This window comes from Anopheles gambiae, chromosome 3 (genome assembly GCF_943734735.2).
Source record: "Anopheles gambiae chromosome 3, idAnoGambNW_F1_1, whole genome shotgun sequence".
NCBI lineage: Eukaryota > Metazoa > Arthropoda > Insecta > Diptera > Culicidae > Anopheles > Anopheles gambiae.
In genome coordinates, this window is record NC_064602.1 from 72413912 (window position 1) to 72431401 (window position 17490).

The window sequence follows — 17490 nt, forward strand, 5'->3', positions numbered from 1 at the left end:
AGTAGGTAGTTTTATTGGTTTTATTAGAAGTATTTATTTAGTCTTTCTACTACTACACACATGACTTACATTCTATTCAGTCTACTTGCGAAACGTACATTTAGCTTTCGTTTGCACTCTTCTTGTGCACTTTTGTGTTAAACTGGGATTGTATTTGCATTTACAGTATGGAAGAAAACGCCCTTGGTAGCCTCGTGTTTCGTAAACTGGTCAATTTATATCTTTTCTGCTCTATTTAACTACTTTGACGAACTGGTGCTATGTGTTTTAGTTAAATGAATTTTATCTATTTTGCGCAACAAAAATACGGCTTAGCTCCACCTTTTTACAGCTGCAATAATTATCCTTACACGCACACACTTAAATAGGAAAGTGAGGGATAGTGATTGATTTACAGTGAGACGACCCTCTTGGTAAATGGATTTTGTCCAGTTTGTTGTCCTATGGCACACTTGGTTGGATCAAATCCGTCGGGCACGCCCGTAAGCGAAACGGGAAAAGTGAGCGTGTGTGTGCGAAGGTTGCCTACAGTAAAGCTGATGTTATTTAAGCCAGTGAGGATAAATGGTGCTTTCTAGAAATGTGCTTTGGAAGCTCTACTGATTGAGTGCATTGAGCTGGCTGATGCTGCTGTGTGATGCACAAGACGTTTATGAAAATGAGATATGAAGGAAATGGCAGAAGCTCTTCACTGCGCAATGGAAGGTTTAGCCTCAGGCGTTTACTGTCCCCGTCGTTTATGGTCGGCGTGGATGGGTGATGCTGTTCAGTACTCGTCCGGGTCGGATGTGCCAAAGCCAAGCAAGCTCATGAACCACCTGCCATAAGCAATGGGTGAATCGAGATGACAAGATTGTGAAAAGAAGAAAGTAAAGGCCAATGAGAATGAGAGGTGTTAGAAACACACAGAAACACACAAATGTACACGCAAGGGGGAGGGATGGGTTGTGGTGTAGTAGACAGGATGGGGTATAAGGGGATGACTCGTTAGGACAGTGGAAGTGTTAGGTTGCCGGGTGCGCGGGAGTGTAGATGGCGCCGTTCGTTCAAGTACCTAGCAATGCCGACGCTGGGCGCCTGACATCCGATCACTCCGTTGGCCAGCGGCTGCTCGTACGGCGTGTAGCCCGGTCGGCAGACGCACGCCGCCGACCGGATGCGCGTCGGTATCTTCTTCGGCTCCAGCCACTGGCCCGGGCCGCACGGTCCCCGCGTGTACAGCTTGAAGCACTGCCGGTTGACCTCGACCATGTCGGGCGTGCTGTCGCAGGCGCTCTGCGGTATCTGGTCCGCCTCGTCCGTGCACGATTGGTCCAGGTTCGAGATGACGCCCGCGCAGCCGCACATCCCATTGTACGAGATGCCGTCCAGCGACGGGCGGGAGGTAAAGTCAAAGATGACCACCTGGTGCAGGCTGCACGGTCCCTGCGCACCGATGCGGTAGCACGTTTTCTCCTGCGGAAAGTACAGCCGCCCCTTTTCGCACGGGTTGGGCGTGCACACGTTCGGCTCGGTTACGAACGAACCGAACTCGCACGGCCCCTGCGTGTAGAGCTTGTAGCAGTAGCCGTCCTTCCACTGGACGTACCCGTCCTTGCAGCGGCACTCCGCCTTCAGCCCGCTGCTCGGCCCGTCCGAGTGGCGCTTGCTGTCCGCGACGATGAACGTGTGCCCGAACGGGCACGGCCCTATCGTGCCCAGCTCGTAGCACTGGTTGGTTTCGTTGTGGTAGTGGGGCAACCGCTCGTGGCAGGCGCACTTGCGCGAGGGAAGAAACAGCTCACCCGTACCGAGGCAGGGCCCTTTGGTGAAAAACTCATGGCAAGTTTCGGTATCCTCGTGGAAGTAGTTGCTCAGATCGCCCTCATTTTCGCACTGTTGTTGTTGTGTTGAGAAGAGAAGGAAGATGCACTTTAGTGAAGGGAATTGTTTCGAATTACGCTTGAAATGGGGGCTTACCTTGCAGCGTGCGATTCCGTTGTTATCTAGACTGATAAGCTTCCCCTTCGGGCAGGGTCCTTTGGTGTGTATCTGGTAGCATTTGTTGTCCTGCGGCCAGTAGATCATACCGCTGTCACAGATTTCTGTCGACTTGCAGACACCCCAGCGTTGTTTCGGTCTGTAAGAAACGAATTGGAATATGTGAGCATTTAGAGCTATAAGGTCACGCAGAATTGTGGACCAGTTTGCCCAGCTTACATGGCACTCCTTCCCGCCGAATCGGCGATCGGTGCAAAGTACTGGCCAAAGTCGCACGGACCGCGCTCGAACAGTTTGTGGCACTTTTTGGTGAGGGGCGACTGGGCGGTACCGGGCGGGCAGCGACACTCGGCGGTCGAGCCGAGCCCGGTCGAGCCGGCCCCGACCGGGCTGAGCTCCATCGTGTCCGGGCACGGGTAGCCGAGCTGGAAGATCTTGAAGCAGCGCTTGAGCGGCGGCCAGTAGAGCAGCTGCCAGCCGCCCGGCTGGCTAGCGCAGGGGTTCTTGTTCGGGTCGCTCCATGGCGGCGGCACGATGGCGGCTAGCGTCGTCGCTTGCAGGTTGTAGAATGTCAGCAGGATACACATCCATACGGATGCATGCCTCATCACAGTGCTGGTTTGGGAAGGGGAAGGTTGGAAAATGAATGAAAATTTGGTATTATTACTCAGACAATTACTTAAGGACGGGGGACACTGTCCGTACTCGCTAGTGTAATTTCGATTTTCATTAGCGCATTTGGCGGCGGATGACCGAAGCATTTTGCCAAATAATTTGTAGCCGCTTCAGAAAATATGTTATTTTTCCATGTTTTTTTTACTTAAACTGGACTGAAAAACATTAATAATTGATAGGTTAATATGTTGTGCAAGTATTTCAGCCATTTTAGCATCGAAAAATGATAAATATAATATTTTATTTTGAGATCCGGCACGACCATTCCTTCGATGATCAAAAAGAGCTTCCACTAGCCGCCGCCTGATGCGCTTGAAAAAATCTAAATTACACTAGCGAGTACGGACAGTGTCCCCCGGCCGTAAAAGCCTAACTCGCTCCAAAAACAGAGAGAGGATTCAAATGCCCATCCTCAATCTCTATCTCGCCGCAGGCAAAAGGATTGGTTGTTAAGTGCCATTTGTAAAGTGATAAGATGTTTCCCCCTTGCTTGACGCGGAGCGCAGCACCAGTTTCAGCATCGATTTGTGATTTTGGAAGGTTCATTTAAGCTAATATCGCTGATTGTACCACAATGCCGCCGGGTGATGATGCATAAATTTCCATCCATTGGAACACGTTCAGCATGCGTCTTAACGCGCGCTGCCTCCGATATCGTGCTGTGTTATTGGCCATCACCCGCTCGATCGCGCTCGAGAGTTCCATATAAGGTGGCGCTACGCGGCGGTGGCCGCACAGCAAAACAAACATCTGTTGATCTCAATTTTGGACAGAAGTAGTTTTTAAATACCGGTTTTTTGTGTTTTTTTTTTGCTTGCTTATACACGATTGTGGTACACGATTCGTCCCGCAGGAAAGTGATTGTGTTGGTGGGTCGGTGACCATTGCCCAATAGCAATCCCGCGTGCCATTTCGCACGGCTGGTGGTGGCCTACATTTCGAATCTTACACTATCGTGCCCTGCTCCCCAGGAGGGGTTTTCCCGTTGGTCCAGATGCATGCTCCCACAAAAACAGCACAATGCTGTGCGTAATATTTACGAATTTCGGTGCACGGTTGTTGCTTTTTATCTGCGCTAATTCGCACCCCCTCCCCCAGGTCATGCCAAACGGGTTAACTCAGTTTGTTTGCCATTTTGTACGCTGTTGTCATCTGCTCCAGTTATTATGCAATTTGAGTGGCTGGGAGATGTGGGGTTTTGTTTGGCGTTTTTCATTCCATTTTTGTTTTATCTCGTCGTCTGCCTCCGTGTTCCGATGCTTAAACGCTTAAACGAGCCTGCTGCGCATGGAGTGAACGGCGAAAGTGGCTGTGGCGCAGGCGTATCGTTTATTACCGGTAGTAAACTGCGACAGCGCCGTTTCAAGGCCATGGGTTCGGAAGCCGTTAAACTGTCCGTCAGCTCCACACCCGGTCATGCAGGTTTTTGCTGCGCGACGATCGATGACCGTGTGTGTGTCATAAATAAATCATGAGGGTGTTTCATGTGATGCTGCCGGCTCGGTTCACATTATGCGTCTCAATGCTCGTAAGTGAATTGTTTTCGTAATTACTTTTACCACCAACCACAGCAATATAGAACAGAATGCAATTTAATCTTTTTCTTTTCGTTTTAGTGTCGTTTCGTGTACGAAAAGGCTAAAAAAAGGAACACTTGAGCAGTTCCACGTCAGTGTTACGTTTTTGGTGGTAACGACAGGATATGTTATAACCACATGGAAACACTAGACTTTTGGTGGCTGGCTGTAACGGGGTGTGGTGATTGTTTCTTTACCACCCCAAACACTGTTCCGCTGTCAAACGCACTAATATCGTTGTCATTGTTATTGGCGCGTTTGCTTAGGTACTGTGTGTGTGTGTGTGTTGTGGTAGCATGGACACGATCCGCTTGTCGCTAATAGTGACTGCTAAATCTACGACTGCTGACAACTTGATTACAGTCCTCTGCTCCAACGAGCGATGACGTAAAACGGGCATTACACGCATAGCATTAGTTAGGACCAGATCTAACAGCTCTCAGTGCCAAATCAGTGCGTTTGCCTACGCCTTTAGGTAGATTTTTTTGATGTCTAAAAGGGCAAACAACTTTTGGAGCAAGCGCTGAAAGCGCTATGATAAATTGAAAAATAAAATCTTCATCATGCCTAATGGTTCAAATGTAACCCGGAAGTTGTAGTTACCGTCCTCCCCAGACGGTTGCGAACAATTGCGCGTTAGCAAAGGCTGTCAATACTCACACAATCAAAGCCGGTTCGAGGCTTCCAAGATGTACTATCTGTGAGGTGTCCGGAAGGTGGTACACCACCGGTTTGGTTTTCGGTTGTTACATCATTTCAACCACAAAGGGAACATCTTAACGAGCTATACCCTATCGGGCTAGTCTCCCAGTGGGATAGGGCAGTCGGTTTGAAGATCGCATGGTTCGATCTCTTGTTCGAGTACCTTGTTTAAGATGGTGATCATCATCATCATCACCATCGAACGGTTGGATGTGTCCGTTCATTTTATAACGGTGTGAAGAAAGACAACACTTTACACGCGCGCAGAGGTTGAATGTTTTCTTTTATGACCTAGCGGTTTGTCGATCTTCTCCTTCCCGTACGGGTACAATCAACGACCATTTCTGAGGCTTGTGAGGTTTAGCGTTTAAAAACCTCCTCCCCATCATCGGAGCGCACGGCACTCGTCAAAGACACGAATCGTTGTCCAAAACCGATCCCACATGACATCGATCGGCAGCGACCGGTGGTACATCGTTTTCCATCGCGTCTAGGGGGAGGCCTCCGGCGTGACCTACAAATCTTGGCACCAATTGAAGAGTGCGGCGGCGATAAAAAGGTTACGCAATTCGGCGGTGCTTGCTGCCGGTGGCTATATGGTGTGGCTCTTAGTTTCGAAATTATTGTCATCATCATTCCAGACCGGAGTAAAGCTGCACGGGGGCGAAAGATCGTGGGATGATAGAAGTGTGCAGAAAGGCGCTCCTGTCTGGGGAGCCGAGTTTTCCCACTGATTAGTCGCACACCTGATGCAACTGAAGGTGAATGAGCTTGGAAGTCGTCACCCCGGGAGCTCCGAACAAACAGTTTTGGGAACTAGTTAGTACGTTCCCAGACAAACAATGGACTCTTTTCCATTGCTCTCTTATCCTACCGTTCACAGCAAGGTAGGCTGGCACGTGCCGTTGGCATTTAAAAAGCAACACAAAACTGGGAGCGATGTGGAAAAAAATGCTCGTAATTCTTCAACTCCAATGACCCAGATCTTGCTTTACCCGTAATGGTAATGCTCTCTTAATCTCGCAGGAGAAGTAGAACTGCTCCAAAAGCAATCATCTCTACTTTCCGAACGGCCTTGGAGGCAATTGTGGGTTTTTACGATTACAAAAAGTGGGCGGTCTAAGGCATGGAATCCAAGTGAGAGAGGGCGCTCAAGCACTCAACAATTAAAAAGCAGCTTATGCAGATTAGACAACTCTATAAATTACGTCCAACGTAACGATTTCGCGACTGGTTTTTAATGAGATTTATTGCATGACGATCGTGTCCCACACTTCAAATGTCCCGCGGGCGCACACCGGCAATTAGCGAACGTCGCTCGTGGGAAAGCAGCTCCGCGAGGAGACATTTCGCAATTCTTAGATGTAGTTTTGTAGCTTAAATAAGATAAAAAAGTATATTAAAAACGCATGTTTTTTTGCAGTTTTATAGCAGAGTATCGTCGTCACCTCCGGAAGTTGTGTATTGTTCCTTTTCGGGGAAGGGCGAGAACAAAACCACATCAATAACTAAACCATTCGGCTAAGTCTGCTGATGACTTCAAACGCGTTAATATCGCGCTCCATGGACACGACGCCGCTGCAAGTGATTATTAAAACCGCAAATTATTTACACCAGCGTGGAGCGCCAGCCAGCATGCCGGGTGCCTCGCTATCGCAGATATTATTAGATCCGGTGGTCAGTCAATGATGGTTTTCCGGTTATGCTTTTCTGCGCTCAGATTACAATAATGGTTTAGTCATCGTTTGTTTGGTTGATGTAATAGCCATGCCATCGGTTGCTGCACCATTTGGGTGCGATTAAGGGGAAATTAATGCTGCACTTTCTCCAAACAAAAATGTTTGTTCCTTCTACTCTTCGCACATCGCCAATGTGTGTGCCAATACACAACAATCGGTGTCACGTTTAGAACTCTCACTTTAATGGGCGGTCGTTTTTTTTCGATGGATTGACTTTTGTTACGGTTGATTGTGTCACCCACCAGCACCGGGGAAAAAGGGGTGTGCACTGTATAGGGTATTTGTATGATTTACGGTCTCAAACGACATTTGTATCGTCTCTCGGGGTGAGATAATCGTCACGGTTCGTCTCGCTGGAAGAACAGGCGAAACACATCGCTTTTCCTTTCCTTTTTTGCATTGGCATCTGTCTCCCTGAACCGCTGTGACATTTTAAAGGGCGCAAAATGGGTTTGGTGGACCTTGGTGTGTGCCTGTGAGAGACACAATGGATATGGCATGACCGTAGAGACCGTGTGACTGATGGGAAGTTGTTTTAAGCGGTGTCTCGCTTGAATTTGCAATACACGCGGACTCCTCCGGAATGGGGCGGAAAGAAGCGGAAAGTGAGAGGGAAATGAGACGCACCAGCTGACAAGGCTACGGTGCTGGTGGTTCCGTGTCCATGACGGTGTTAGATGATGTCAGAGCACCACGGAAAGGTACGATTCTTTGATGTCTTGGTTTTCCCATGCAGCTGCAGGAAGAATTATGCCTTTGAGAGTCGCTCAATTCCGTTTCCGTTTTGCCTGTATAGTGGGCAAATTATGATTTAAATGGAATGGTATTTTTTGTATGTCCGCTGATATCCGCTTATATCGAGGCAATGAAGTACGGGAGTGAGGTCAACCAGTAAAACACGCGCCACATGGGGTGCGAGCGAAAGCTGCGCGTTTGGCAGTAAATCTTTAATTCGCTTCTCCTCGCTACTGCCCGAAGGATAGTTGAATACTGTTGTCTTGTTTGTTTTGTATGTGTGTGTGTGTAGAAAAAATAGACCACATCGAGGAAGTAGTAGCGTTTTTGTAAAAACGTATGTGCTCTTTTTCCCGTACCCTCATTTCTGCATTTGTTTGTCCAAAGTGCAATGAAGCAGGCAGTAGCGGGGTGTATGTGATTATTTAATTCCCTGTGCTTTTTAAGCCTCCGGGTAATCAATAATTTACCACATGTACAGTGTGATAATCCAGCTCGAGCGGAAGAAGGGGGTTTAATCTGGTAAACCGTACCTGTTTTCCACAGCTGTTCACTGTTGCTCACCTAGTTTCCTCGGTGCAGCGGGGGAAAGGAAGCTATTAAACCCTCCAAACGCGTACAGGTATCGTACACAGTAGTGCGCCCGCCAGCTTCCCGGGAGAGCGAGAGAGCAACCGGCGCCTTCCAGCGCACTTCCCGCACTGACATACAAACCAAAAAAAATGGGGGTAGTTCACTGGACGGAATTTGCAATCTGTGGCACAGGGTTTGAACTTTCAAATTGCCAAAGAAATGGTACACGTTGTGCTACACCGGGCTAGGAAGGGAACGTGGGTTACGTCAGCGTGCACCCCGTTCCTTGTGGGAGAGCCTTCTCTAGGAAAGCTTTTGCAGCTGTTTTGCTTTGTCGCTTAATAGCCTTTTTCCAAAGCACAGTTTATAGTGCTTCCTCAGCATCGTGGCCATGGAAAACCGTTGTGCGGTGAGGTGCCAAAGTCTACTGCGCACCGATTGCACGTGTGGCCAATTGTGGCGATTGAAAATGTCACTCCCGCAGTGGCACTTTTCCAAAGAAAAAGCTTGCATTCTCCTACTCTCTCTCTCTCTCTCTCTCTCTCTCTCGCCCTAGAAGAGCTTCCCCGTCTTTGGGGTTCATTGGGGGGATGAAACAAGTTTCGTTTCGGTTGCATATTCCAAATCGACCTAGTGTGTACACACGAGCCTGATGCCGCCGGTCTGGTGCAATTACATAATCGTAAAGGCACACACAGCCACACACACACATACAAACACATGCATTCACTGGAGAAAATTGTAAACGAGGCGGCTAGCGAAGGAGTGCCGCCAACTCAACTCTTTGGACGGAGAAAGCAACATACAAGCAATGATGATAGCAACAAATCTGAAACATGTGCGCACGCTTCAATGCGATTGTGCTGCGAGTCAAATGTGTATGCAAACAAAAGACTGCATGCGCGCGACGGTAAGCGACGAACGTTTTATGCTAATTAGCAAATGCAGAAAAAGGTGTCAAATCGAACGGGAAAATGGGCTGCGATTCTTTGGCAGCGATTCTTCGATTGACATATTTTATACCGCCACGCCATGAGGAAAGTGCAACGACTCGAAAGTGGGATGTCTTGGTTATGACGCGGCGTGGTGGTACGTTTTAATGCTACAGCATTTCATGATGCACGATGTATGGTAATGCGATCACTTGATCACGGTTTTTCGGTGTGGGCTTTGCCTTTTGGTTCGATTCGTTCTCCAATCGTACGATTGAAGCTCTATTGTCGTACACCAGGGCTAGAGAATGCTCTGATTGAAAGACACGGTACCACGGTTAAATAATGTAACCGTAAACCGGTTCTCGTTGAAAACGAATTCAGACGACTCGATCGTCGTCATCTCGTTTTCATGCTTCACAGTTGCATTGGAAGATGATTGAAGACGTGTCTCCGATTGGGAACGGTCGGGGATTTGTTGCAAAGAATTGACATACACACACACAAAAAAAGGTTCGTCGCTTGATGCTTCGCTTTGGTTTTTCTTCGGGCGATTCGATTCGCAAACTATCTTCACTCTCCCTCTCGCGTGTCTTCAATGCTGACATCGAATCAGAGCTTCAGCTTATTGAATATTGTTACCATTTTGGTGTTATTGCTTTCTTCCGTTTACCGCTCTTCATTTTGCATCATTGTTCGTGTGTTGCATTGCATAAAAATCACGATTGATGATTGCATCTTGAGAAGTAAAAGAAGAAGAGTTTTTTTTTTGCCGAAGATCGTTTGTAGTATCGGTGCGGTCTGTGCGGTTCTCCCGTGTTCCCTCTTGGTTGCCAATTATTATGAGGCCTTGGTTTTACCGGTACAATGGAAACAAAAAATGAGGTAGAGGTTGGCAAATGCAACACCAGCAGCGTGGTTCCGAATCGAATTTCGTTCCGAAAATGATTTTGGTTGCTTTGGGGTTGCCGGGCTGCATAAGGCCTGCTGACCATGGTCATGGATGGCGGTTACGAAATCAGTCAAAGAAAAGTGTAAAAGGGGGAGGGAGGAACGGCTAGAGAGAAAAAGTGTCTGTCCGCCAAAGCTGCAGAGTGTTCGGAGTGATCGGAAATTGCTCAAATGCATGTTGTGGGGGCAGTAAAAAAGGAAAGAAAAGCCTTCACATCCGTTTGGTAATTGCGATGGAAGATGGGTTTTGACGATGGGGGAACGGAGGGATGGGAATGTTTAATGTAATTTCTATCGATCGCAATAATTATTAGCGGAGATGATACTGTCTGTGAGTGTGCAGGCAAAATGTAAGCAAAAAGGGTCTGGAATTGGTTGTGAGTAAGATGACTGTGATAAGGGTGAGTGTCAAGACTAAAGGAGAGAACAAATCCAATTGAAAAGATGGGAAATCGCATTAAATAATGTTAGGTACGATTTTGCTGCTACGATGTGTATGTCCGCATGTGAGACTTGAACTAAGGACCGACAGCGTATGAGACCACGAACTTACCCTCTGCACCGAATTGATGCTATCGACAGTGAGACTTTCCATATCATACTGTATCGTCCGTTGCATTTGTGTCAATTATAACGCTTTAGTGACCTTTCTATCTGCACACGTTTCTGTGCGGGGCAATGACAATGAATCTTTCTCTTGTGCGTGCGGAAATTATGCATGCATGCCCTGCAAATTACAGCAGGTGGTTTGATAGTCAAGGCTATCAATGTATGCGGTGCTGCGCGTTACGTATGCTGGAAGCGTTGGATGAATGTTACAGAAGAAATACAAACAATACCTTCACAACTCATACACTAGCGCATCACGCATGTGATACCTTTTGCTTACCGTGTAGTGTAATGTATGTTTAGTGTCTCTCATTGTCAAACAGATGTTAGATGTTGGTGGCGGCTTATGGTGACTAAAAACGTGTGCTTCCACAGCCGGCTAAACAAGGGCACCGGCGTACCGCCAACACGGTCATTCCCCGTTGACAGACTAGTTTGCGCAATACGGGGCAGACGGCGTGATGTGTTGTTGTGATGGTGCCAAGGCTTAATAGTGAGGGTGTTTATTTTGATTGTCAAGTTTGTACGTTTTATTTCCTTGGCTCTTGTATCGGGCACGGATATTAGGTGGGAGAAATTTTAAATTACAACCCATGTCAGGGTTGTAAATCATGCACGCGATTGGTGAAGGTTGCATTTGTCGGTTTTTGTTTGTTAATGTTTCGTGTCTGACTAAGAACTGAAGGTTAGGGGCGATTGCACTGAAAGATCGCACGGGCGACAGTTCAAGGAAGAAGCATGAACTATTACAACATCACTGTGAACGGTGTGATGAAATCATCGAGAAAGTGTGTTATCCGCAAGGATTTCCGTTCAAGGTAAAACTAGGTTGTTGTGTTGTGAGTAAATGAGCAATAATTTTGTTAATACCAATATAAAACACGTCTCAGGATGCTTCTCAAACTACCCAAAAGCTATTTAAAGTGGCAAACAAATCAACAAAAAAAAAACGAACACCATAATTGCTGCCATGTTGTTGATTGATTTGATTTTGAATGCGCACAAACTGTGCCATTGTGCATTGTAGCATAATGTTTGTTGTTGTTCAAATGTACCGCACATAGTTGCGCGGCTTTTTCAATTAATGCTTCGAAATATTACGTGTTCATTAACGAATCGGTCGTGCTGTCGGTGCGGCCACTAGTTTAGCGCCGCATCGAAAGGAAAATGAAATGAAACGAAACGGTAGCATTAGCAACGGCGGTTTCTGTAAGTGAAATAGAAATTAAAGATTCGTTTTACACCGCATGATGATGGGAGAGTCTTCATTATGGACAGTTTCTTCAATCGAACCTTGTTTAGTGTTTGGGTAAAGCTGCACCTAGCAAGCGAGCTAGGGGGAAGGTTGCAGAAGAGAGAGGGTTACAAATTTGTTTGTTTGTTTTGTTCAGCCCGGTGTGCAACTAGCTCTCATTAACAACAAATGTTACATTGCACGCAGATGCATTGCGGCAACGGACGTGTTTGAGCATACAAGCCTCTCCTCCCGCCTGAACATACTTCACCATCACCACCACCACGGGCGTGTCTCTCGGCAAGCTGCTGCATTAAAGCTTTCCCAAGAGGTAGAGGAGGATCGTCAATAATTTTCTTCATCGCTCGTGTTGCGGCACCACCAGCATCAGTTTCTTAAACGATACGTGTCTGATGAGGCGCACATTATGTGGGGGAAAGCCATACATTTGGCAAGCACGTGTCGAGCGTTTCGTTTTCCTCGCCATTGCACGTGTGCAGCTCGAGCAGAACCTCGCGTTTATGTGCAACTGCTAGTGCGGCTAATCGTTTCTCTGATACACGAAACCGGGCTAATCTTGCCACAGTTGAAAGTAATTATGTCGAGTGGGCTTGCATGTTTGCTGTTTTTTTGTTTTGGAGTGGTTCTCGATTTTTGCAATCGCGTTCGATTTGGAAAGTGAAGTGTGAAAAGTGAGCAAATCAGCAGCAATCCTTTTATTTTCAACGTTTCGTCTGGTGCTGTTGAAATGGCAGCTCGATTTCTAAACAGATTGAAAGTGGTATATCGCTGTGAGCAATAGGGGAGTATGTGTTCTGATCGTTAAAGAGCTTTTTAATGGCAAACAATTTGTCACTTAAAGGCTTGCAATTTGTTTGCTCTAACGCTAATGGAGAAAGAAAGAACTCCAATACTCAACCAAGTGGATGCAAGTATACCAAGGTGATAATTAATGCTAATCAATTCTAGCCATCGGACATCACTTGGACTTTCCAGTGACTGTTTCGCCCCTTTCCATTGGCGAGGAGGGGACAGTTCCATGTGCCAAGTGCGCGAGATCGGCGAGCCGCATCGTTCTAGCTGAACGGTGTTTTACCTTTGCGCGACATGGTGCTCGTTGGGACGTTGGCGTAAAAAGGAGTTTATTTACAATCCCAGCCCTGTCGACGTCTTGTCATGTCGTCGACACTTGCTTCGCTTAGGTCTTTGAACCGTTTGCTTTGTTTGCACAAGCGCGCACTGTCTGTGGCACGTTTCCGGAGGTGTGTTAGAATGGGTTTCCGACGACACAGGGCCCTCTCCCCCCGGGTGTGAGTGTGTCAGCTTAATGGATGGTAATGAAATGCTTCATTTGAAGCCCGTTTGCTACGTGTGAGTCATGTGCCACAAAAAAACGAGATGATCAATCGCCATAATTAATCAAAAGACTTGGACTACGAAAGATTAAGCGACGAACCTTCGACAGAAGATGGGGAACAAGCGATGCTTAAAAAAAGGCTGTAAGAGAATAAAACCAACCAGCTGTACTTACGTATTTATTATAGCACATGAAACATGCAAAAGAAGCACCGACAATCCTGCGCGCTGCGTTTGTTGCTTCCGTTTGACACCGCAAATGCTCTCCGGTTGGTGATATATATTATATACTTTTTTAGATGAACATTAAACAAGGTGGAAAACTTGTTACACTAAAGCACCTAGTATCACATGCTTCAGTTGCACTTTGCCCAATTAGCGGTACAAGAAACGATCGCTTCTTTGATCAGTTGATCACGGGTGTGTACGGGTTTCTTGCGCACGGTGAACGTATTGACCGTGACGTTTCAATCGCTGCTCGATCACACTTTGCACAGCACACACGCATAAGAAGTTGAATGAAACGGAATCTTAACCATTTGCCAGATTTACGCTGTACCCTTACACCTCGTGTTCCGTTGACAGTTGGGCGTACACACAAGCACACACACACACACACACACACAACAGGTAGTCGGTCGATGCACAGAACCATACACCGAAAGGCACGTACACTACCCTAGGCACACAGAAGACACTGGATGGTCAGAATGCAGGGCTATAAGACCAAGCTGATTCCTTGTGCGGTGTGAGGTTGAAAGGGATCATCACCACACTACGATGCGGCGGCGGCAGCGGGTACGCTCTGTTAGGCTGTTGAAAACCTGTTTAAGGATAACTTCATGATCTTCAGCCGTCGTTAGGCGTGTTTGGATGGAACTTTTCTCTTTGTTACAGCCGCGCAGAGGATCGAGGATCAAATGGTGACGTATAAAACTGTTTAAAAATTCTGCAAATAATCCAACAAACGATCACAACGGTTGGACGAGCCACAATCACGCAATGTATCCGTTGCTGGTTACCACTTTGGCACCAAAACCAACCGACACCCCAAAAACGTGCACGATCGCAACGGACGCAAGGCACAAGCGAGACTGCGAGATCCGTGGCAGAGCGCAGCGTACGATCGGCCCGTTGCTTCTCGTCGGGCGGTTGGTGTTTCTTCGGTGGTGGTAAAACGTCATCGTCGAAGCACACTCGTCGGGAGTTGTGCCCGCTTCGTCGTCTCGTTGGTAGCATCTATTGTGAAAGACGGTATCAAAGCGAACCTGCCGATGAGAGAGAGAGAGAGGGCGAGAATGAGAAAATGAATTTATGTTTGTAAAACCGCATATGTTTCAAGGGCGGAAGGAGAAGGAGAGAGAGTATAAAGATCGGACATAAAGGATTGATGGATGTATGGGAATAAAAAAGGTTGAGGAAAGATGAGCAAAAATATGAAGTACAGTCGTGCGGGGGAGATGAAGGAAATTCTCGTGCCGAAGAAGCTGTCTAGACGAGCAGACAGAGTCGGAAGAAAGACAAGCAGAACGAAGCATGAGAGTCAGCCACAGATGCTACTACGAGTGTAGCAGACACGACGCTGAGAGTAAAAGTTTAAAGGAATTTTGTACGTTTTTTCTTCGTTGGAGATACGATCGAAAACTGATTTTACAGTTACGATCAATCGCCTTTGAAGCACGCTTGAGAACGATCCAATAGAATTGTTGTATCAAACGGGATAAAAGATTATAGGCAGGGTTAGAAGATCGGCATATCTGCTCTGTATCTCATCCACATTTGTATTTCCATTCATTACGTGTGGTGGTAACCCTTCGGAGAGCTTCAAATTTTCGCCTAAAACTCTAATGCGTGCTTTCTGTGATGTAACCGTATTTACGCTTCGCTTGTCGTTGGATTAGGTTTTGCAGGAAGAACATTTCACAAGGGAGAGATGATTTAACGTTACTTCCGATGCCGCCAAAGCGCGCGATAATCGGCGATTGCGAAATTAATCGATTTCCCCTGTCCATTTTTGGCGGTCCTCTCTTGGGCCGTTTGTTATGTCGCGTGAGTTTGTTGCGTTTGGGGTGAGATCTGCAAGAGCCATGAAATGTGTGTAGAAGTAGTTTTCTAACAGAGATCTTTTGGTGTAAAGTGCATTAAATGGTTGAACTTATTCTTCTTTACTTTACAGTTTTGATGGTGAAATCTTTTAATCTCTTTTTTCAGTATCTTTTTTCACATTTATCTTTCGAGTTATTTTTTATAATATTCAAGGACAGCATCTCTTTGTCATTTTCTTTAATTTTATAGTGTGCTATCTTCTTCAAATAGCATTTCTCTGTTATTTAAATGTTTAATCGTTATTCAGCAAACTGTTTAATTCATTCGAAAATTAACCCTTCGCATCTTTGTTTGTTTGTCCATTCGCAGCAACGTTAGCACGGACAACATCCACAAAGAGAGCACGCTGCGAAGCGTTTCGACCGAGACAGACACGCTTAAGCAACAGATGGCGACACTGAAGCGCAAAAACGACAACGCTTCGACAGAGAATGGGTGAGTATCTTCGCTAACGTGGACTACTTTCAGGAACAGTTCATATAAAAAAATAAAACAAAAATATGAATTTAAAATTATAATTTGTACCTTTGCAAAACGATTTAGTGCATGTTTTTCTCTTTCAAGATATAAGAAATCAATTATATATTCATTTTTTATGCACCATATTCCACTAAATACAAATTAAAGTGACACAATTTACCACGCACGGGTTATCAGCTGTGTCCGACGCCGGAACTGATAACTAATCAAATAAAGCTCCATTTAATTTGATCTCTTTTTGCCGACCAAAACTGCAGACCACAATATGATTTCATATTGCACGAGGCTTTTGGTCTTTCCCAGGCCTCGACCCATCCCAATCACGCCATACTCACTGTGTCTTCAATGTCGAAAAGGCATAAAGGGGTGTTGATACATTCGCCAGGTCTTTGCCTTTGCCGAGCGACATTTTTGCTGCACGTTATTCCTCTAACGCGCTTCAACACCAACTCCATTTTCTCCTTCGTTTGATTTCATATTCTATCGGTGTCGGCCCCCCCGTGTGCTCGTGTCCCTCGCCCGTCCCAAAAACTCAGACGCCTGTCGAACGAGTTAACTGACGCCCTGGCCGAACTGACGCTAACGAAGCGGCAGCTTAAGGATTCCCAGCAGGAAGTCGAACGGATGAAAACGCAATTACGCGAATATGTGCAGGAGATGCAGCGGGCCGAGGAGCTCCTGCTTGAGAAGGTAATTAAATTCTATCATTCCCACAGGGAGGGACCAGTGGCCAGTGGCGAAGGATAAACGGGAGCCCTTCGGTTCTTTGGTTCTTCGAAAAGTGGAAAACAACAAACGATTAAAGAGCAACGCAAAACGAAACGAAGCACAAAACATTTGGTAAACTTTTTGAAACGGCAGGTGCAATGAACCTAATTAGCAATCCTAGGCGATTTGTTTGAGACGGTCGGAGAGATGTATTTTCTTTTTGCTCCTCTAAGTCTTTGTGAAAAATGTTTCTTTTGTGTGGTGAATGCTTTATAATTTACATCTTTATTTCGCTACAGGAACGTGAACGAGAAAGTATGCTTGAGCGGTTCAAATCACTTTCCGAAGGCGTCAATGTGCTTGAGACGAGTAATCACACACTGGAAGCAGAAACGAGTGAAGCGAGGTAAGTACTAAGGTAGAAATAAGCGAAGCAATAATCATAATCAGTTAGCAAGAAGTAGATTTTACTTTACTTTAACGTGCGAAATAATTTGAAGCATTTTTCGTAAGGGATTTCATTGAAGTAATGTTTGCTGTGAGAATTATTTTCCAATAGATTGTATAAACTGGTTGAACATAGATTTATAGATACACATTTCAGTAGACTATCTACGTAGTGTTGTGATGTTCTGTTTGCCTCCCAGGACACAGTTCTCATTAAGTTGTAGAGTGATAGGGGTGTTAGAATGTACTTTATCCTTCAACCACAAGTAAACGTTATTTTTCGTAGTCTTTGGAGGGGGGGGGGGGGGGGGGGGGAAATCACATCGTTTGCGGTATAGTTTTCGGGTATGGAAAAAAGAAAAATAAATCTAGGATAGAGACCAGCATCTAGCCGGAAGGCGAAAGCAGCATCCCGCAAACCGATTCATGAGAGTATCGTAAATTGGAAAATAACTTTGAATTAACTTTCAACCTTCATTATTTTGGCTGCCTCGCTCGAACGGTGTTGTGGACTGGCTGACCTAACCAAAAACCCGGGAATGGTGTGTTGTTGGTTTGTGTGCCGTAGGTATAGATCTATGTATCGAAGATAATTAGATTTTTCCCCTTCCTACCACTAGCTTACCGCCCCGCTGCAAAGTACACAGTAGTATGATTGGGGGATCTTTGTTTGGGGATTGCCCTCC

General features: G+C 46.2%; 2 protein-coding genes across 4 annotated transcripts in view; one reads left to right on the top strand and one right to left on the bottom strand.

Annotated features, from left to right (window-relative positions):
• Positions 1-17490, top strand: part of LOC1270971 (centrosomal protein of 135 kDa) — a 33835-nt gene that overhangs the window by 14017 nt on the left and 2328 nt on the right. For both annotated transcript variants that reach the window (XM_309709.5, XM_061660004.1), the window contains exons 7-9: positions 15479-15604; positions 16186-16339; positions 16657-16763. In XM_309709.5, coding sequence (XP_309709.5) covers positions 15479-15604; positions 16186-16339; positions 16657-16763 — 387 coding nt within the window. The remainder of the gene's footprint in view (positions 1-15478; positions 15605-16185; positions 16340-16656; positions 16764-17490) is intronic.
• Positions 3-14160, bottom strand: LOC4397611 (uncharacterized). 2 transcript variants are annotated; one of them, XM_061660007.1, is made up of 5 exons: positions 13239-14160; positions 2200-2595; positions 1960-2119; positions 1055-1875; positions 3-818 (listed from the first exon to the last, which is right to left on the bottom strand). In XM_061660007.1, exons 2-5 carry the CDS (start codon positions 2586-2588, stop codon positions 767-769), a joined length of 1422 nt encoding a protein of 473 aa, XP_061515991.1. In that variant the 5' UTR covers positions 2589-2595; positions 13239-14160; the 3' UTR covers positions 3-766. The 2 variants fall into 2 exon arrangements, with proteins under 2 accessions (XP_061515991.1, XP_061515990.1); XM_061660006.1 differs by having other exon boundaries at positions 3-1875.

What these genes read in the sequence shown, in the direction of transcription:
- LOC4397611 (XM_061660006.1), bottom strand. Translation starts at nt 2,588, where the DNA reads ATGAGGCATGCATCCGTATGGATGTGTATCCTGCTGACATTCTACAAC. An exon ending in TCGGCGGGAAGGAGTGCCAT is followed by an intron (nt 2,120 to 2,199) that starts GTAAGCTGGGCA and finishes CGTTTCTTACAG; the next exon opens with ACCGAAACAACGCTGGGGTG. An exon ending in ACGGAATCGCACGCTGCAAG is followed by an intron (nt 1,876 to 1,959) that starts GTAAGCCCCCAT and finishes CAACAACAACAG; the next exon opens with TGCGAAAATGAGGGCGATCT.